Genomic DNA, 22378 nt, shown 5'->3' with positions numbered 1-22378 from the left:
TGATATGCGCCAACTTCCTAAGGATTAAGGAAACTGAGGCACAGAGAATGAAACATTTTAGGTCACACACGGAATAACTGAAACAACTGAGCTCTGATCCACATCACGAGGATTCTAATGCCAGTGCCCCTCCAAAAGACACCCTGGTGCCAATATCACAGATTTACTCAGTGTAAAGAAGGCTAAGCACAGTAGAATTGATGCTTTCACACTGTGGCATTGGAGAAGACTCTTGAGTCCCTTGGACAACGAGGAGGTCCAACCAGTCTATCCTAAAGGAAATCAATCCTGAATATTCAATGGCAGGACTGATGCTAAAGCTGAAGCTCCAATACTTTGGGCACCTGATGGGAAGAACTGACTCATTGGAAAAGACCCTGATGCTGAGAAAGACTGAAGGCGGGAGAAGGGGACAACACAGGACGAGATGGTTGGATGGCATCACCGACTCGATGGACATGAGTTTGAGCAAGCTCCAGGAGATGGTAAAGGACAGGGAAATGGCATGCTGCAGTCTGTGGGGTCACAGAGAGTCAGACTGAACAACAAAAGACAAAATAATTTTTAAAGGAAGACCCTGGGTTTATGGAGACAGATATGGCCCCAGGTTTATTTAGCACTGGGTCACATACAAAACCATTACAATTCACAGTCTAAGTGCTATAGCTCATGAAGTGGATGGTGGTGGTGGGACCTGCCCATTTACTAGATGAAAAGCTGAGGTACAGAAAGCAGATGTGACTTGTCCAAGACCACCTGGCTAGTGAGTGGTTGAGCTGGGATTTAAACCCAGGTTTTCAACCTCCATGTGCTTCACCCAAAATATGAAAAAAAGGCGTACACAAGCCAATCAGGCTTGGCTTTTAAACCCTGAACCCCACCCTGGGCTCCCAACAGGAAGAGATCAGGACAGGGTGGGCCAGGCTGGGGTCAGGCTGGGAGTTCAGCCAGACCAAGTGGGCTTGGCCTGGATGGGAAGTCCGGGGGCCTGAGGCCAGTGGAATCCAGAAGTCACCAAAGGCCATTCCGAGGGGTGGGTCCAAACAGGAGAAGGACCAAGGGTGAAAGGTTAGCTGCAGCCAGGCCTGACCTTGCTCTGGCCACTGCTGCAAAGCTACCCTTGGCTGCCAATCCAGGTGTCAGGCCAGGGTCCCAGCTGGAATTACTGCTGGGAGGCCGGAGGAAGGCTCCACCCACCCACCCACCCCAGCAGCATGAGCTGCATTGTGCTAGCCTGGCAGGCACCACGGGCACTCCACAGGCCACTAAACTGCCCAGTAAATCATCACTGCTCAGAGCCTCTGCTTCCTGTGTGTATGGATCTTTCCAGCAGTCACCTCTGAGCACCACTGATGCCCCAGGTCCCATTGACTCAGGGAACAGACCCAGCACTTTAGGTCGAGCTGCTCACAAATTAGCCAGAGAACAGCAGGCAAACAGTAAGGGAGCCACTCAGGGTGGGGTAAGAGAAGTCAAAGGGCACGGGGACCCAGGGGAGGTCTGGTAAGTTCCAGAAGGCAGTATATACTCCGATTGCCTTACAACACCATCCCACACTTTGCACTGGTTATACAGAGAAATGTGCAGTTGGAAAGATAAAGCCACCTGCTGAGAAACAGCACAGTTGAGAGGAGGAACCCAAGCCGACTCTAGCAGACAGGTGTTTCCACGGCGCCGGCTACCCAGCCAGGATGCAAAAGCCCTTGAAACCTACATGCAGGTGCACGTCTGTGCCCGACTCGTCAGGGCCATGGTGGGAACAGGGAAGCCACTCCACCGCCAAGACTTTCCTGCAACCCCACCCCCACCCTGCAGGAGGACCCCACACCCAGGCAGCCTGCCTTCCATTGTTATAAGAACAGCCAGGAACTCCAAGGGAGGTGGTGCAGCTGGGACTCCTCGTCAAAACTCTATCCACCTCTCACTGCTCTGCGCCGAGACCTGGATCCCCGAGGTTCCCTCGAACCCAAGTCAATCAACTGTACCTCTCAGGAAAGCTTCCCAGGCGGCCATCTCACTCCATGCTGGACCACATTGCCCCATTTGCTCACCCAGCCCAGATCCTTCCAGGGACAGCCAGGTACCTCTAGGTGCTGCTCCTGCCTTTTTTGCCCAGGATGATTCAGGGCCCAGAACATTCCTCTCCATACCTCATTGGTGGGGCGGGGCAAGGTTCAGGCCAGTCCCTCCAACCCCTCCATCCCCACCCCCAGCGCTGTTAACCTGGCCCAGCTGGTTCACACACTGGGCCACCCAGGTCAGGGGTCTGACGTGTGGCTTCCCCACGTGGTCTAGGCAGAGACTGAAAAATTCAGGGAGTCAGAAGTCTGAGTTCTGTTCTTGGTTGTGTCTCTTACACCTTATAGAACTTTGGGGAAGGGCCTTCCCTTCCTGATTTCTTTGTCTGTAAAGGTAAGAGGGCTGGATTTAAATCCCCTCTTAGCCCTCCCTCTCAGTCCCATGGCCTGGGTCGTGATTCACCTTCAGCATCCTGAAGTCCATGTCTGTCCCCAGTCTGTCTTTCACATGCACGTCCAGAATCACAACCTGACCAGTCCCTGCCCTGTCTAGACAAAACTTTAAATGGCTCCTGCTGAGTTTCAGATCAAGTTCAAGGTCCCAGCCTGTCTGTGTTTGCTCATATCCAACTCTCTTCGAACCCATGAACTGTAGCCCACCAGGCTCCTCTGTCCATGGAACTCTCCAGCAAAAGTGGGTTGCCTTTTCCTTCTCCAGGGGATCTTCCTGACCCAAGTCTCCTGCATTGGCCGGAGGATTCTCTACCACTGTGCCACCTGGGAAGTCCTCAAGGTCCCAGACGTGAGGCCAAGCCCTAGACCTCTCTCCACCTTCATCTCCAGCCCCACCTCACAATACCCTCCCAAGCAGTCCCTCCTTACCCATTGCTGACACTTTCTGGACCCTTCCCCTTCCCTCCTGCATCTCTCAGAATTACCCTGAGAAGCCCAGCTCCTCCCTGACACAGTCCTTCTCTACAGCCCACTCCATTGTTGGAATATCCTCTTCCTGCTCCCAGATAGCTCTCTAATACACACCCTTCCTCTCAGATGTGGTGTTAAAAATAACCACTGCACTATCGTCCACTAGGTGAGGACTCTCTGCTATTAAGTCTCGCATCCCCAATACTGAGCACCGCAAGCAGTGCCATGACAGGTGCTTAATTCACGTTTGCAAGACAGTGTGATCCCCATGTGTCCAACGCCCTCAGCTCCAACATGTTGTCTCGCACTCAGGGCATCTAGGCATGACTCTGCTTAACAACTGCAATATCTAGAATCCAGAGAAATTTCAGAGAGACTGGATTCGTCCATGGTTTAGAGAAATTCCCAAGAGCACTGGCTAAGGGATGCTTGAAATGTGTTTCCATCCACTCTCTTCTACCATCAGTATATTTAGGGGGGTTTTCTTATAATATTTATGACTCCAGGATATATGGGGCTAGTCATATCCCCACTGGGTCAACTGTCACGCATTCACTAAGTATGTATAATGCTAAGTCCTGGGTTAGGTATGAGGGATGAAAAGATAAATGGACCCCAGCTTAGAGTCCTGCAGAGGAACCTAAACCCACTCCATAAAGTGGAAGAGCAGGATGTACAAGGACTGCCTGTGAGGTTTGCTTAACTGGTGGCCGAGCCTACCTCTGCCAAGACCGCTCCGAGAAAACCGAGGACTGAGCTTCACTTAGACTCCAGTCAGCCAAGTCCCTGTGGGTTCACTAGTTGCCTAATTGCATAAGAAAATTCCTTCTATGGGTCCAGTCCAAGGGTGGCACTATACCTGGCATTTAGCTTCTGTAGCTAACGTGGCATTTGAGAACTTAAGCTTGGGAGCCAGGTCTCTCTCTCTGGGTACCACCCCCAGATTTGCACTGATTGGCTGTACAACCCCAGGCCACAATTTCCTCATCTGTATAATGGTGATAAACATAGCAGGACCTCAAATCAAATAGCTTGGTTTAAATCAAATAACTTGATTTAAATACAGTAATTCTACCCTTCTAGGTCATCACGGAGGACCAGAATGGGCTTCCTGTGATATACAGCAGCTTCCTGCTAGTTATCTATTTTACAAGGATAGTGTATATTATGTCAATGTTACTCTCTCAATTTGTTCTACCCTCTCCTTCCTCTAGAGGGAGGGAGGCTCTGCAGGGAGTGGGGATATATATATATATATATATATATATATATATATATAACATTATGACTCATTTGAGTTGATGTATGGCAGACACCACCATGGCATTGTAAAGCAGTTATCTTCCAATAAAAAAAGTAAATAAATAATTATAGTAATTAATTTGGATAAAATTCATTCATTTATGTGTTTTGGTTAGAACAGGGCCTGGTACATGCTGGATCCTAGATATTATTTCACTGAAATGTAAGTCCCGTGAGAGCAGGGCTTCTGTTTCATCCAGTATTTCAGTATCTCCAGCACCTAGACTAGTGCTAGGCACATATAATCCTTTGTACTCCATAAATATTTGTTGAACAAATAAACAAATCTCCAGGTTGTTGGAATATGAGGCTCCAAGCTGCAGAGGATTATGCAGAGCAGTAATGACAGGTATCCCAAGTCCCTGAAGTATATCTGTGCTGGACACTCTATGTTCATTATCCCCAACCCATGTCAGCGAAGGCGGGCCAAGGGCAAAAGGCCAAATGGAGGAATCGAAAAAATCTCACCACTGTGCTCTCTGCTCCACTTGCCTGTGGTTCCCAGTCTAGACTGTCAGCTAATTTAGTAAGCCCCAATACCCTAGCCAGAAGCCCTGCTGAAGAATACCTACTATAGACTACTATTTAGTCTATCTCTAAGCCCTCCCCTCTAATCATGACCTGAAGCCCTTCATAAATAAAAAGACACCCACCATGACATAAATAATGGTGTCTTAAGTAAATGTCACTTTTGCATAAATCATTAAATCAGAATGGGAATGATGGGTTTATCTGTTACTTGACAGGGACCTTTGAAAACAGTTCTCTTTAAAAGGTGTCTATGATGATGAAAGAAAAAGTGTTAGTCGCTCAGTCGTGTCCGACTCTTTGTGCCCATAGGCTGCAGGCATGGTCCAGTCCGGGGTAGCTCGTCAGGCTCCTCTGTCCATGGGATTCTCCAGGCAAGAATAGTGGAATGGGTAGCCATTCCCTTCTCCAGGGGAGCTTCCAACCCAGGAATGGAACCCGGGTCTCCCACAATGCAGGCATATTCTTTACTGTCTGAGCTACCAGGGAAGCCCGTCTACAATGATACCACATTATAATTCAACTGTAGTTCAGTAAAAAACAAAGTTTTTAAAAAAGGTGTCTACAAGGGAGATTCATAAGTCTCAGTCTTTCTGGGCTCCCATCTGGGCAATGACTGAGATGATCATTAAATGAATACACTCCCTGCCTCTCTCGCTCTGACATGAGAACCCAATCTGAGCTTGCTCCTGGTCCATAAAAGGAATTCTCATTCACTCAATGCCCACCAGGCTCCAGGAGCAGTGCACAGGAGACAGCCTCCGACCTCAATGAGGTCCCAGGCTAGGAGGAGATGAGGACAGTCTGGAGATGCTCACGGATAGTAAGAGGAGAACAGGAAATACGCTGTAACAGATCCAAGTATGAGTGCTCCTGACATGACCCGAGAAGAGTGAAGAGGGAGGAGCTTTCCCAAAGGATGGACAGTGCCTGATTACATCCAAGGGGTCAACACGAACAAGAGAATTCCAGGAGCTCCATCGCCTTTAAAGCAGAATGGCAATTTTCCTAAAATTCAACAAACCTACAACTCAGTGGATGCGTGGGAGTACAAGCTCAGTCGTGTCCGACTCTTTTGCAACCCCATGGACTGTATCTCTCCAGGCTCCGCTGTCCATGAAATTCTCCAGGCAAGAATACTGGAGTGGGCTGCCATTTCCTCCTCCAGGGGATCTTCCCCACCCAGGGATCAAAGCTGAGTCTCCTGCGTTGCATGCAGACTCTTTACCACGTGAGTCATCAGGGAAGCCCACAACTTAATATATATTGCTATTAATGAAAGAAAGCAGAGTCTGGTCTCCAGGACTCCAATGCCCTCTGTACTTTATTAGATATGGGAGCATCTCTGGAGGCAAGAAAAACCTTAAAGATCTAAAGGGAGAACTAATACACATACCAACACCTGCCTGGGGAAGGGAGCACTGACCTCGTCTGGTGTGGCAGGGAAGAGGCCTTCCCCCTGCAGGGAGGTGCAAGTCCCCCCCGGTGCCCGCCTGAAGAGGGCTTTTGTTCCAGGGAAACACCGCCCCCCATCCCCCGGGTTCTTACACAGGGTCCTAGTTCCCCTCCGGCAGAAGCAGGCGCTGATCAGCTTCCACAAAGCAGAGGAAATGAGACCTGTGACGTCAAGAGATAAAGATCTTCAAACCGAAGAAGAAACATGTTCAGAAGCTGTCTCGTTCACATGGGGGTATTTCTGGGCAAAAAATGTCAACACCGAATTGTGGTTGGCGGCAGGGAGCTGGGGCTGGGGAGGGAGGGTGGCGAGGAGCCCTGTTCCAAGGGACAGGCAAGATTCGGCTGGCAAATGGGGACTGTTGCAGGCACCATGTTCCCCCACCCCTACATGCTTCAGGGGCCCCCCTGCAGCTGCAGCTTGCAGCAGCTTAAAGTGCTCTTCAAGTTCTAGGTCAGCTATCCAGCTGACCAGGCTGGCCAGCTGTCACCCAGAGGCCCAGACATGAATCAAGTCCAGGAGAGGTTAAGAGCAGCTGATGGCCGACTGTACACCAAGCAACAGGTTCACTTTCGTTAATTCATTTAATTTCGTGAGCAAAGTCTTCCCGTTATGATGAGCCAATGGGGCAGAAGAGGTTAGGTAACTTGTCAACGTTAAGCTGATGAAGTGCAAGAGAAACAGACTGGAATCCAGAGAGGGCTGGACTCCAGCGGAGCAATCAGCCTTGTCCCTTGGAGGCTGGGTCCGGGGCCTCAAGGAGAAGACCTGACCAGGAGACCCCTTTAATCCCAGAGCAGGATGAGAGGGGCTGGAGAACACGGGTGCAGCCTTTGGGGGTTCAGGCACTGCTCTTTCTCAGATTAGAGGCCTCAGTCCTACTCAGATTTTACTACATCACATTTACTACATTTTACTACACACAGACCATCTCAGATTTTACTATAGGAACTGGGGATGCAAAGGGTGTGTCCAGGGCGAGTTCAGTTAGGGTAGGTCTTTAACTTCCTCAAAACACAAACAGTGTGGCTGAGGCTCAGCCCTAAAGAAACACCCCGGCCCAGAGGAGAGGCAGCAAAACAGGGGTGGGAGCGCCGTGGCCGGTCCAGGCCTGGAGGGGTGGAATCAGCCCTTCTCTCCCACCCTGCCAGTGCCCTCGTCCACCTTCCCTTTCCCACTGCTTATGAACCGCCTAGTCCTTCTGAGCAGCAGGTTCCACACCATATGTACTTGACCTGTCAGTTGCCCTCCTACTACGCATCCAGCGATTATAATTAAACAAAGGAGACGAGAGGATATGGCTAAAATCTAACCTTTCTATCCCAAGGGCTCAACCTTCAAGGACATGGTTGCTACATTTTCCATTCTCTGGGAATTGCTCTCCCATTAAGTGAGTGAAAGTCACTTAGTCATGTCCAACTCTTTGTGACCCCATGGACTATACAGTCCATGGAATTCTCCAGGTCAGAATACTGGAGTGGGTAGCCATTCCCTTCTCCGGGGGATCTTCCCAACCCAGGGGATTGCAGGCAGAGCCCCAAAGAGTTGCAGACAGATTCTTTATCAGCTGAGCCACCAAGGAAACCCAAGAACACTGGAGTGGGTAGCCTATCCCTTCTCTATCGGATCTTCCCGAGCCAGGAATCAAACTGGGGTCTCCTGCATTGCAGGAGGATTCTTTATCAACTGAGCTACCAGAGAAGCTCTCCCATAAGGGTATCATTTTATCAATGACTCTAAGTAGTTGGTGTGCTCAATTGTGTCTGACTCTTTGTGACCCCATGGACTGTAGCCCTCTCAGGCTCCTCTGTCCATGGACTCTTCCAGGCAAGAATACTGGAGCAGGCTGCCATTTCCTGCCCCAGGGGATCTTCCCAACCCAGGGACTAAACCCACATCTCTTACATCTCCTGCATTAGTAGGCAGGTTCTTTACCACTAGCGCCACCTGGGAAGCCCCATGGATGACTCTCGGACCAGCTACTGACTGTGAGCACCTGCCCTGCCTGTGAGTCACAGGATCATCTAACTCTCATAACCACCCTCTAGGGATGCAACTATTATTTCTGCGTTGAAGAAAGTGCAGCCCAGAAGTATGAAATGACTTAATCAGGTAGTTAACAAGTGGTAGAGTCAGAATTTGAATCTAGTTCAAGTAAACAGAATAAATAGGACTTCCTTGGTGGTACAATGTATAAAAATCTGCCTGCCAATGCAGAGGACATGGGTTCGATCCCTGGTCTGGGAATACTCCACTTGCCGAGAAGCAACCAAGCTCAGCACCATAACTACCGAACCTGCATGCTGCAGTTACTGTAGCCATGAGCTTAGAGGCCATGCTCTGCAACAAGAGAAGCCACCGCAATGAGAAGCCTGTGCATCGCAAAAACAAACAAAAGAGCAGCCCAGCAGCAACAAAGACCCAGCGCAGCCAATAAGTAAATAAAGTAACAGTAAACAAATAAAACAGGAGCAGAAGAATCTGAGGTGCTGCGGATTCAACACAGAGGCAGAAGGCACCCTAGCATTAAGTCATCATAGAATATCAGGTGTCATCCATGTATAATGTGTGCAAAACCACTTGTAGGAAGCTGGACTTAAGGGTGATGACAGTTCTATTAAGCATGTTTCCATGGATGGCCACGGGCTTGAGAGTTACAGATGGTTTAGAGTGGAAAATCTGTGCCTAAGAAGTCAACCCAGAGTCAGGTCTCTCTCTGAACCACCTGTTGGTCACTCTTTGCGACCCCATGGACTGCAGCATGCGCCTTCCCTGTCCTTCACTATCTCCTGGAGTTTGCTCAGACTTGTGTTCATTGAGTCAGTGATGCCATTCAACCTCTCATCCTGGCATCCCCTTTTCCTCCTTCCCTCAATCTTTCCCAGCATCAGGGTCTTTTCCAATGAGTCGGCTCTTTGCATCAGCCAATTTCACTATGTAATGCTTTCCCCTTTGATCACTTTCAAGATCATCAAAGAACAAGAAGCACATCCTTGAGAGAGGGAGAGAGACTGATGCAGACGAGTACAAAAGAGATGTCTGGTGGCTTGAAGCTTAATAAAGCAGTGCTTCCTAAGGTCTCTTCTATGCAACCCCCACCCCGGGCATCACAGAACCAATGCCTTAATAATCAGAAAACAGACCCAGATTCCACTGTTTTAACTTTTCAAAGCCTTTCACCTCCAACTCGTTGTTTCTCATACCTCCACGTTGTTATGAGAGGAGGAAGTTTTCGTCCTATTGAAATACCTACTCATTAGGTCCAATTGATTGGGACCAAAAGTGAAGGCTGCAAGCAGCAAGGCCCAGAAGAGATCCCAGAGCCCCTGGCTCCTGTCCCTCTCGGAAATACAGAAGTGGTCTCCATACACCCACCGTGCAGGCCAACGAAGGGACTGCCATGAAACTCAGTGGCCCCTGGGAACTAGAATATCCTGAGTGACAAAACCAGCCTTACAGTCCAAAATGGAGAGGTTAAAGCCCAAACAAGATGAAAGAAGGCTGCTAAGCATTATTCATCTTTTACCAAAAGTTGATGGTTGGGTGATAATGAGAAAGGTCCTATCACCTACTAATGAAAACGTATAAGATGTCCTTGAAAAGGAAAGCAACCTTCTCAAAGCAAATCCACTGGGGCCTCCCTGGGGATCAGGGCAGAGAAAGAGCTCTGGAAGGAAATGACAGGATTTCTAGGCTGCCTCCATCATCAGACTGACTGTGGGACCTTGAGCAAGGTCACCTATTGCTGTGCGGCCCATTGCCTCGCCTTATGGCCTGGGGCAAGGGGCTCTCCTTTCTCTACGGCCCCTTGCGGGGCAGGGCTGCTCTGACTCAGGTTCTCAGATACGGTGGCAACAGATGATGGCCAGCTTCTTACCTGCCACTTACACTGTCTTTTTCAGAAGGAAAATGCTCTTCAAAGTTAAAAAGGATTGAGCTTTTTCTAAAATTAATTTTTGTTGGAGTAGATTTGCTTTACAGTGTTGCATTAGTTTCTGTTGTGCAGCACAGTGAGTCAGCTATACACATACACATATCCCCTCTTTGGATTTCCTTCCATTCAGAGTTCCATGTGCTATACAATGGCTCACATCAGTTATCTATTTTATACATAGTATCAACAGTGTATATACATATCAATCCCAATGGCTCAATTCATCCCCCCACCCCCGCCCCCTCAGGACTGAACGTTGACATCACCTTTGAGCGTGACACCACCTGCTTCTGTGGTGTCCTGGCTTCACATTCACACCAGATACTTCTTTCTAGTTCTTTCTAGAAAGGGTCACACTCTTCTGCATAAGCCAAACGTAACTCCAGACCAAGCATCGTAGTTTCCTATGTGTGACCATTTCTTCCTCGGCCCCTGTGACATCAAGGACTCTGGCTTTGCCATCACACACGAATTATCTTACACATATCCCCATAAAAGACAAGCAGTCCTGGGGGAGAAGTTCGCACCATCAAACAGGAGGTCAGTGAAAGTGAAAGTCGCTGAGTCGTGTCTGACTCTTTGCAACCCCATGGACTATACAGTCCATGGAATTCTCCAGGCCAGAAGACTGGAATGGGTTAGCCTTTCCCTTCTCCAGGGGATCTTCCCAACAGATTCAGCCCATATTTGCTTCCAGAACAGCGTGGACTCTTGGACAAGCACCCTCACTCACCTCTGGGGCTCTGCTCGCTGATGGCAAAACAAACAGGTTGAAGTACAGTATCTCTAACGCAGACTTCTGCTCCCATAGCCTGTGACTCAGGAACATCCAGTCTACTCGGACCCACTTGGCACATCTATATCTACCACCGCTGTGCTAGGACCTGACGGGCTACCACCCCACATCCTAGCCAATATGCCTGCAATTCCTCTCTACAGAGACAAAGCATCAAAGATGATGCTTAAAATTGAGGATCCCCATGAGAGAGGGCATTGATTGTCCTGAATCCCTGTGGTGGCCAAATGAATTTCTTGAGAGTTGACTTAACAGAGAATGGGTCTTCTGCTCTTTTGTGTCTGTAACTTTGAGACTTCTCCAGCTACACTTCGGACCCCTCATCTACCCAATGACGTGCTAATACTCACCTCTCCAACCTGCAGAGAGAATTAAGTATTGAAAGATAACATTATTCCGTGTGTACGTGTTCAGTCGCTCAGTGGTGTCCAACTCTTTGTGACCCCACGGACTGTAGCCCGCCAGATTCCTTTGTCCATGGGATTTCCCACGCATGAATACTGGAGTGGGTTGCCATTTCCTCCTCCAGGGGATCTTCCCAACCCAAGGATCAAATCTGTGTCTCCCTTGTCTCCTGCATTGCAGGTGGATTCTTTACCACTGAGCCACCACGGAAGGTTCTTAAATAGGTCACTAAACAATACCTCTTATTTTTTTAGTTAGTTATTAGATCTTCAAGGAAGATAGAACACTGAAGGGCAAAAAGGATATCTCTGTCAGTATCTTGTTGGAGTCAGGTGTATATCTTTCAGTCAGGTGTATATGAGGATATTCAAAGTGGCACATACTTGAGTGTCTGAACTCAGGAAGACCGTAGAGCCAGGGCAACAGAGTCAGGACAAGAAAAGGATGAGGAACTTAGGCCAAGGGAAAGGGACCAATCTAAGGTCACAGAGAGGAGTAAGCGCAAAAATAGGATGAGGACCTGGGTCTCCAGGATCCAAGGGCAGATGGAGGTAAGCAGAAAGAGAAAGATAACCATTACTCCCACACTCTAGATCTTCAAATAGGGCCCCTACCTTCTTTAGCTTGTTAATGAAGCTAAAAGCCATCCACTGTCGGAGACCAGGATATTAATCACCACAGAGGCCCATGGTACTCCCTTATGGGTAAAAATATGGAACAATAACCAACTTCCGTGGGTCTGGGAAATCCAGTGGCCCTCTGCACTTTGTCTACTCTGCTGGATTATAAATGCTCATGAAATTACTCCATTTGGACTAAGTAACCACAGGCCCTTTGACCTGTGCTAATCCCCAAATGCTTCCCAGACGTTTACTGCCAGATTAGCTTGGACCACAAAGATAGAAAAACCAGAGCACACATCATTAGATCTCTCTCATTTGGATGCCATCAGGCTTCCATAAGCAGTCACCTAAAAACATCACAGGCCACTGGGATAGATGGGCTAATCTAACTGGAAGGTGGAAAGGTTTGACAGCAAATCTGTACCAGACACATAAAAGGTACTTGCAGAATGTTTGCTGAGCAAGTGAATGAATGATGCCTCCTAGCTTTGTAGTCAGATGATCCTGAATAGGACTGTGACAATGGAACCTTCACTTCACTAAACACTTTGCTAATAGGAGACAGGAAAACCCAAGGCAGTCACAAGAATTCCATGACATCACGTATGTAGAGCCCCTGCAGTAATTCTTGGAATAGTCAGCAATGAATATGCATCAGTTGCTTCCACTCCTCTAAAAAAGCACATTATTAAAAAGAAAAAAAAAAAGGAACTTGAAAGAGTTTTTACAATCAAAGTCAGCTGGAGCAGAAAGCAGGGTCCCAGTGGGGGTCTGCTAAACATGATGTAATGGGTTAATGGAAGGACCATGAATGAAGCCCAGATGCCCAGCCTCCTGTCCAGCTGTCTCTTAAAACAACCAAGACTTTCATATAGCGAGGCACGTGTCCAGGCAGGTTCCTCACCTGGAACGCCAGTCCTTCCCACATCACCTACAACACACTCAGCTTGGCTCCAAATTCACCTCTCCTTTAAAAACTTTCCTGACTCTTCAAGTCCTCGTTAGAACTGACACCCCAGCCCCCAGTTCCCATCTGACCCAGCACATACCTGTATGTGGGCCAGTAACACTTCCCATATTAGGTCACTGACTAGCTAATGCATCTTGATATTCATAGTCCTGAGACTTGTGATTTAAACTTAGGAACAGATTTAGGGAGTATCTCTTGAATGAATGAATGATAAACAACTGATGCCAGGCATGGACACTACCGAAGGCAGAATTTTCAAAAGTTTGCCTTATTCACGCTGAAAGTGCCACAGAGGCCGGCAGCCACCTTCAGAGTTCATGACACCAAAACAAAATTAATTACAGGATCACAGAATATCCTGGCACTTGTGAGCCTCTGATAACCATCTCTTAGAGGAGCAGCAAACCGCTTCTCAGGGGCACTTAAAACACTGCAGTATTTCTCCCTTTGTCCTTCCACAGTCCCTCCTCCTCACCTGGACGACAGGCAGTCCAAGAATGTCCATTCCAGCCTCTCTGGCAAGCTGCTCTGAGCAGCCTGGCATAACAAATGGGCCTGGACAGGAAGGAGACTCACCTTTCTTCGTCCTTAAAGATGAATTTCCGCAGCTTGAGGTCCCGGAGCACCAGCCCCCCGTCGTGGCAGTGGGCCACGGCCGAGGCAATCTGGTAGAAGAGCCTGGCCGCCTCCTCCTCCCTCAGCTTCTTGCAGGTACGGACGAAGGAATGCATGTCCCCATAGCTCCGCTCAAAGAACACATAGGCTTTGGTCTCCCCCAGGATAATTTCGGTGATTTGGTTGATGTTGCTGTGGGCAGACAGGCAAAAGCAGGGGGCCAGGGACTCCTGGTAGCAGCTGATATCAAACACCTAGGGCAGGATGAACAATATCAAGAGTCAGAGATACCTCCTATACAACCAGATCACAGAATGCAGATGCCTCCCGTAGACATGGGTTGAGCTTGAACCCCTGATCACACTGGCCCTGCTTTCCAGCTGTACAGCATTGAATAAGTCGCTTGACTTCTCTGAGCCTCCAAATCCTCCTGTGCAAAAGGGCAAGTGATTGACTCACAGTGTTGGGAGGATTATATGAGAAAATGAAGGTCAGAATGCTTAGCAAGATGTAATGCAATACACAAATGGTAAGTTTTGTTATGTTTTTCTCTCTATCCTAATCGCCTCTGTTTATAAAAAAATTAAGGCAAAATTTGAGACATCCCAAGCTGCACAGACAACACCTTATTTACCTTCAAAGGAAAAAAAAGCATCCATACACCAACACTACACAGCTCTAGCAACCATATATAAAATAATTTTGCTACAGAATTGGATTGCATAGCAGTATACAACATAATAGCAATTAATAGATTAAATGTGTAGACTGAAGGTTACGTAATTCAGTACCTTCATCTCACAGATGTGGAAATCGAGGCTTGGATAACAAGTCAAATCAAGCCCCCAGCGGCAGAGCTAAGAAAGGACACAGTCCTGATTAAGAAAGCAGCCACGCTCCTTTCTCTCTTCCCTCCACACATATCTAGCTCAATGAATCAGTTATGCAATGATTTTCTATGAATCAAAATGAGCCTGTGAAATGCCACCTCAATGTGGGGTTATTTCGAAAGCAAATCCACCCTCAATACCTTTTGGGAACAGATCTAATAAGAATTAACACTACAGAGATTTTCTCAGGTTAAAAAAGAAAAATGTTTTCATTCAAGACCTCCAGTAAATCAGGGATACAAGTCTCTGGGTTTGGAATGTGGCTTTCCTATCTGCCCGGGGAATGTGGGTATGATGAGTCTATTCCGTGTCTGCAAGAGTGAGGGGCGGGTGTGGGTGTTCCTTGCTGGGAAGCATGGAGAGCCAACATTGCTCTAACAATACACTGAATATTGACAGTTCACCATCATTTAGCTTCTTCGGTCTCTCTTTCATTAGTTAGAACACACTCTTCTTGATCATCATTTTGTGGTGTGTGGAGGGGAATGAAAAACACTGGCCCAGAAACCATCTAATTTGAGTATATAATCCTGGCTTGGCCACCGATAATCTGGAGGAGGTAGATAAAGCGTTCAGGATCACTCGGCTGCTCTCCTTCTCATAAACTGAAGACACGGATTGGAAACACTGTTGACCTTTATAGGTCCGGACCCTACCTGAGAATCTGATGAAAGCTCTGGCCCCTCTTAGCTGACGATGCCCATTCTCAAAAGCTCGTACAATAATAATAGATTTGTCTTAAGGGGACTTACAGGCTTTCCATAACCCAGTCAGGGACATAGGCTGCTATTTAAGAATCCCTGAGTGAAGCCTCTCTTCGTTTCAAAAAACAAAACCCCCAAATCTGTGAGTCAAACGGCCCTGTAAGAACCTCGGGAGGGCTGGTGCGAACGCGGGTGAGGAAGCAAAGTAACGTTGTGAATGAACCATAATGAGGCATCTCAGGAAAGCAGCGCAGCTGCTGCCACTATAACCTAGAATTTAAGAATGAATACTTCCGTGTCCCCAGAGACCACAAATCACACCCTGATACTGTCAAATGATGACCTGCCAGTAGTGACCTCAGAGGTCCGTTCAATTAGGCATCTGAAATGCTTGAGTCAACTTTAACACCCAGACTGCAGAAACCCAGGAAAGCCTCAGAAATTTCCCAGAGTAATAAAGGCTTTGCAGTAACTAATGTAAACATTGCGTTATATAAGGAGGACGCTGGGATCTGAAGCACCAGGCTGCAGGCTCTGTAGCCAATGCTCATGGGGTAATGATTATTTATAACATATTTCCTGCTTTGAGTTGGATTTTTAAAAAAATAAAAGGTGATTTTTTTTTTTTGGCTCAGTACCCTTAGTCTATTATCCTGTCCCACTGAAAAACTGAATGAACGTTAAAATTAAAAGTCAAACATATTCAGAGCACCTTCAGAATGTAGCCATACCCTTTGTAGGAGAGACCAAATTCCAAGATGGTGGACATAATATGCAAAATAAAGCAAGTACTTATGTTTTCCCAAATGGGTAGGAACCAAACTTTTATTACGAGCTGTAACAGGCATTTATGAGCTTGGACTGGTATTTAAACCATCACCTTCAAGTGCAAAATCAAGCCATAAGCCTCAGTGCCAGCCTCTTTTAAATGTTTAATTTAGATCCTTAGTTATATAATGTGACAGATAGATAAGGCAGTGAGATTAGGCCATCATTCATAGTATTTGCAAAAAAAAAAAAAAAAAAGTGCCCATTTTGCCAAGATAGTAATTATGTCAATCTGCACAGTGACTACAAGCATTTCCATGAAAACGATAAGCTAAGGACACCCTAAAGTCCCCTTCTTTCATCTGCCTAGCTTAACACAGACACAGGAAGACAATAAAGAGGCATGATTATTTTTGTTAAATGACGCTCCAGTCTCTCTCTCTCCCAAAATAATGTCCTATAGAATTCCACAGAGTTCCTGTGAGTAGCATCTTTGCACTGGATCTATTGTTACAAAGACTTTTTTCCTGGGTCAACACAGAGCTAGGAGACAGGAACTCTACATTCTAAGATGTCAAAAGGACCTGGATTCAATGTGTAGACTTCACTGAGCCTGCAGTAAGCCAAGAGTCCACAGTGTGTCTATGAGGGTAGTTCATAGAAGCAGCCTTATAAAAACCACTTGGAGCTTCCTAGGATATATACAACCATGCAGCTATGCTTGCATAAGAAGTCACCCACATCACCTCTGGTGAAAAGGCAGGCAAACAGAGCTGCTGTGTCTTAAAGGGATGACCTCTGTCAAGCAGAACAATGATACTGCACTTAAATCCACTTGCAGCAGCACAGTAATTGGTGAGGGGCTGATTCAATCTTTGCCATAACTAAACCAGCAGATTAAGCACAGTTTCAGGCCAGAGAGCAAGTCTACGAATGACACTGTAAGGTCAGTCTCAAGTGAAATATGTCTTGAAAAAAATCTGAAGAGAGAAAGAAACAGCAGGGGCCAGAGTCACCTCTGTCTTTAAACAAAGAAATAACAGGGCAAGATGTTCTTGCAGAATTTGGCGGCAGACTCCTTTTACTTAAAAGCATCTCCAGCCTTTGAAAAATATTAAAATGCTCTACTGAAGTTGAGCAAAAGGAGTGAAAACACACTGCTGGGTGATTGTGCATATTTCATATGAGAGTGGCAGCTCTGTGGAATTCATTCATTTCAGAGGATGTCTACCCTATTGTACAACGTTGTAGGTCTTCTGAGAATTCAACCCAGCTCTGAATAGCTTCCTGAATTTTGGTTAACTGGGAATAGCTGCTCTGAGTCTCAATAACTTGGAGAAGGTGCAAAATACCAAATGCTCAGTCCAAGCAGAGAGTAGTATTTAAAGAGTCTCTGATTTCCCCCTGAGGTCTCAACCGAACAACTGCACAACAGACTGGAGACCCTCCACAAAACCCATTTTTCACAATGAAATACTCCAGTCCCAGGTGAAAGAAAGCAAGTTCACAAAGCAGCCTATGGTTGATGGTAAAAGTGTGGTGCATTATTTGTAGCACAGTTATGCAGAGTGCCCGTTTCAAAAGGGGGGGGGGTATCCCCACTTCGAACTATCTCCTTAACCCCTCCCCAAACAAAACCGACACTAAGCTAAGCTAAAATTAAGTGACAATGAATTCTTCATCTATGTCCCACTCTTGGGTAGCCTGCTCTACCGTCTTCATTTTTTTTTTTCTTTTGCAACTATTCCCCTGCTCATCCCCTTGTCTTGGAGCCCTGTGAACGCACACAAAGACACAGAGACACAAACCAGTTCAGGGTCAAAGACGAAAAGGAAACTGAAGTACCCATCTCTGTATTAGCACTGTGAATCCCCGAGGCTCCAAATGCTGGCCTCTAAACCCTACAGGCAAAGGTGTATGTTGGGCGGGTTGGGGGGTAGGTAGTGGGGGCAAATGGGTCGGGGGTGGGGGGGGCGGAGTTCAGGCAAGGAAAGCTGGAGATGAGAAGAAATAGAGACAAGAGAAAAAGACCCTAAGGATTCACAATTTCCTATACCCAGAGGTGCGCTGGTGGCTTTGATTTCCGCCCCCAACCTTCCTTTCAAGGCTCCAGGCAGAAGGAGGCTCTTTGTAAACTCCTTCCCCGCGCTGAGCCCCTGGGCTCAGCCAGAGGGGACACCTTTGTGCGTCTCTTTTAAAGGGCACCTACGGAACAAAGGTTCCACACCTGCACGCTGCCGAGAACAATGGCTGCGAAAGAAACCGAGGCATCAGCGCCTAGAAATTAGCCGGGGGATTCCCTACACGGTGCTGGCAGGGGAGGGGGCTGGACCCAGGGAGAAATCCCCGGGCCGCGGGACCCGGCGTAACGCAGAGGGGCTCCACGAGCCGAAGCGACCACGCGTGGTCGTGGCCCCCGCTCAGTCCCGCCGCCTTCTCCGCGGCGGGCTCTCCCCAGAACGCCCCCGCCGCAGCCCGCCCCATTGTCTGCAACGCTCTAAAAACTTCGCGACTAGTCGAACGCGAACAAATAAATTCAGAACCCCATTTAACAAGCCCACGGATAATTAATCAGGCGAATCTCCCTCCCCCGGACCGCAGGGCTCTGCAACCTCCCGCCCCCTCCCAAAGGCCGGGGCATCTTTTCAAAAGACAAAACAGCCAAAAGCAAACCCCGGGCTCTTTACCTTGCACACCAGCTCCTCTCCACTGTGCAGATGCACGGCCCGAAAAACGTGGTCTCCCTCCAGGGGTTCCAACAATAAGTATTTCCCAATGCAAGAAACGCAATGCGACAAGTTCGGAGTCTCAGGCGGGCTCGGGGAGCCGAGGTTCGGGCTGAAACTCTGGCTGGGTTCGGCAGATCTTATAGACGACAACTCCTCGAAATCCTGGGTTTTGTTCCGCGATCTCCCATATCTTGCTATTGTGATGGGGGTAGACCTGTGTATGTTCATGAGTGTGGGGATCGCACTCGACAAACAAAAAAAAAAACCGCTGGAGAGATGAGTCGCGGGCGAGTGCGGCTGCAGGCGCCTCCGTGCCACGGATGTTAAAAGGGATCGAGAGGGGAGGGACGGGAAGGGGGCTACGTGGAGAAAGAGTTAGAAGCACCCACCAAACGGCAGCCGCCGGGCACCTCGTCTGCTCCGAGCCCGACTCCCGGGGGGTCCTCGGTCGGCGGCAACTCGGGTCCTTTTGTTACCCCCAAAGCCGCCAGCGATTTGCAGAATCTTCGCACTTTTAGTTTCTCTCTCGCGCTCGCTCCTTTTGCAGCGTGGATCTGGACTTGTAACCGGATTGCTAAGGTGAGGAGCTGCAGCTCTGGGGCTCCCGAAGCAGTCCCCACGCAGGCTCCCGAGGCAGACGGGGCGGAGGAGCCTCGCTGTAGTTTGTGCAGTCTTCGGGGAGCGCACACGGCCGCCGCTTGGTCTCGGCGCGTTAGAAACCAAACAAAAAGAAAAAGGAAACAAGCCCGGGTACCGGCTCGCGCCGCACCGCAGACTGAATCCGCGCTGCACCCCCTTTTTTGGTGGAAAGGGTGGGGGGCGTGGAAGGCGGGCGGGGGGGAGGTTGCCGGAGAGGGTCCGGAGAGGGTAATTACCTACGTTTTAACTGTAGATGGCGTCTGAGGCTTTTCCAAGATCGCTAGAGCTCTCCAAAATTTAAACAAACAGACAAAAAGAAAAAAAAAAAAAAATAGCAAGGGAGCATTTAACTTAGAGCGGTCAGCGCTGCCAACAAAAGATTGCAAAAGCCGGGCACGGAGTTGCGGGCCGGGCTCAGGTACGCGACAAAGCCCAGGGCTTGGCCCGCCGGGCGGAGGTCAGCACCGGCTCATGCCGTCGCCGCTCCCTCGCGCTCTGGATAGGCCTCCGGAGAAAGCGAGAAGTGCGCGCAGGAAGGACGAGGGTAGATCAATGGTCTCCGGTGTCCCCGACACGAGCTTCCGGGGGTCCTCCCGGCGCAGGAAAGGGATGCACCTCCAGCCCAGTCAACCCACGCCGTCTCCTCTCTCGCTCTTTTCACTGGATCGCGCCTTGGAATAATTTGCCACCGCTCCGTCACCCCTTACCCTCAACCCAAACTGCCTGGCGGGGTTGTTTGGAGAAAATTGACGGCTTCTCTTCTTCTTTGATTTTTGTTCTTCCCCCCACCCGGAGGTTAAGAGAAACGTGTATTGGAAATGGAAGGGGACGGCCGACGGTGCCCGAGGCCAATCCCCGAGCTCAGCACGCCCGCATCTCTCGGCGAGGCGGTATTAATAGTTACTTACGTGGCCGGGGATCTCTGCGCGAGCGGGGCTGTGTGTGTGCGCGCGCGCGCCTCGCTCGCGCTCGGTCTCCCCATTCAATGTCACCGACACATTTCCACTGAGCCTCCGCCCCCCTCTCCCCCCCAACTCCACCACCACCCGGCGGCACCAGCGACTGGCTGAGCGCAGCGTCGGCCCCGCCCCGCCCCCGCCCGGGGCCCCCCCTCATTGAGCCGGAGGCCCATCAATCAGCCTCTCCGCTGCCAGTCCTCTGGCAGCTCCCCGCGCCCGCAGGCGGCTGCCACTGCCATTGCAGCTCCCGGCTCCGGACGCGAGCGCTCGCCTTCCCCCTTCCCCCCCAGGATGGCTCAGCCCGGGTGAGGTAAACAAAGTGCTTTATCCACCCGGGGCCCGGAGCCGGTGAGGTAGCGCACCCCGCCAGGGAGGGACTGTCCCGGCGCCGCCACCGGCTAACTGCGCGCCCTGCTGCAGGCGGCGGGGCGACTTCTGCCCCGCCGCCAAGTCCCTAAGAAGCTCCATCAGTGACGAGTGGACTTCCTAACTCGTTCATCTTCCCGGGTGCTCCTCCCCAGCAAGCTGGGCATCCTCTGAGCGTTCGGACACCGCTGCTCACATAGCTCTTTTCCTTGGAAGATGTGCTTGCCGCACCGAGTTTCAAAAATCAGTTTCATTATCTTTTTCCAACACTCTCCTCCCCGTATAAGAAAAAACGGATTGCTTGCTTTTAGTTGGTGTCCCCCTCCACCCTCCACCTACCATCAGGCTTTTAGTATTTTTCTGCCTGCCAAATACCAGCTCAAAGACATCTTTTAACTCAGACCGCAGGTAATCACTAATTCTTCCGCTCCCAAGACATGCCCAGAGGGCTTTGGCCCAGGCAAACAGTGCTGGCGCATACCTTCTGCGAAGCTTGGGGCCCCTTCAGTCCGAGTCCCTTTCTCTTGTTCTCTTTATGTTTCCTCCCTCAACACACGTGGACCACAGAGGCACTTGGCACTGGAAATCAGATGAGGGCTGCAGGTTCACTCCAGTTATTCCCAATTTCCATAAGAGGTGCCAGTCCTCTGATTTAGGCTAGAACTTGAACAGAGGCCTGGACTGCCAGGCCTTAATCTAATGTATCCTGGTAAACCAAGCAATCTGATTGGGGACCAAAACAAACAAACAAACAAACCCAAGGGGCTGAGAAAGGGGAGTTTAGAATACTCTGAACTTTTATACCCATGTATGCATATTTTCTGGAGAAGGCAATGGCACCCCACTCCAGTACTCATACCTGGAAAATCCCATGGACGGAGGAGCCTGGAAGGCCGCAGTCCATAGGGTCCAAGAGGGTCAGACACAATTGAGCGACTTCACTTTCACTTTTCACTTTCCGCTTTCATGCATTGGAGAAGGAAATGGCAACCCACTCCAGTGTTCTTGCCTGGAAAATCCCAGGGACGCGGGAGCCTGGTGGGCTGCTGTCTATGGGGTCTCACAGAGTCAGATAGGACTGAAGTGACTTAGCAGCAGCAGCAGCAGCATGCATGTTTTCAGGCTTCCCAGTGGGCACTAGTGGTAAAGAACCTGCCTGCCAATGCAGGTTAGACTTGAGAGGCTTGGGTTCCATCCCTGGGCTGGGAAGATCCCCTGGAGGAGGACATGGCAACCCACTCCAGTATTCTTGTCTGGAGAATCCCATGGACAGAGAAGTCTGGTGGGCTGCAGTCCATAGGGTCGCACAGAGTGGACACAGCTGAGCAGGCACATGCATATTTTCTAGTCTGCGAGGAAAAGCGGACTATATCATGTATTGCCCGTGGCAGGACACTTAAAAAAAATATTTACTTGGCTGTGTCTGGTCTTAGTTGTGGCACCATGTGGGATCTTAGTCCTCCCCACCCACCCAACCAGGGATCAATTCCCTCCACCCATCCCCTGCATTGGAAGGTGGATTCTTAACCACTGAACCACCAGGGAAGTCCTTGGTAGGACACTTTTGAGTCACAAAAAGAGAGCTCTGTAGGATTATGACCACTGGGGCATATTTGCAATTTATGATTATACACAAACTCCAGAGATAAGCCATTCCTGGGAGGTTGGCAGAAGAGAACTTAGACTGTATGACAGGCCACCACAGGGCCACTGGGTTTGAAAAAAGGGTCAAGAAAGTGCTCCCATGTCTTC

At 49.2% G+C, this 22378-nt stretch overlaps 1 protein-coding gene across 1 annotated transcript in view; it reads right to left on the bottom strand.

The window, feature by feature from the left end:
- Window positions 1-20199, bottom strand: part of TRIB2 (tribbles pseudokinase 2) — a 29382-nt gene extending 9183 nt beyond the window's left edge. Inside the window, exons 1-2 of the mRNA XM_042245801.2 lie at window positions 18621-20199; window positions 13533-13825 (exon numbers count right to left, since the gene is read on the bottom strand). Coding sequence (XP_042101735.1) covers window positions 13533-13825; window positions 18621-18890 — 563 coding nt within the window. The 5' untranslated portion in view covers window positions 18891-20199. The remainder of the gene's footprint in view (window positions 1-13532; window positions 13826-18620) is intronic.
- Between the last annotated feature and the right edge of the window lie 2179 nt (window positions 20200-22378).

This window comes from Ovis aries, chromosome 3 (genome assembly GCF_016772045.2).
Source record: "Ovis aries strain OAR_USU_Benz2616 breed Rambouillet chromosome 3, ARS-UI_Ramb_v3.0, whole genome shotgun sequence".
NCBI classification, from domain to species: Eukaryota; Metazoa; Chordata; class Mammalia; order Artiodactyla; family Bovidae; genus Ovis; species Ovis aries.
This window is presented reverse-complemented; position numbering and strand designations above follow the sequence as displayed.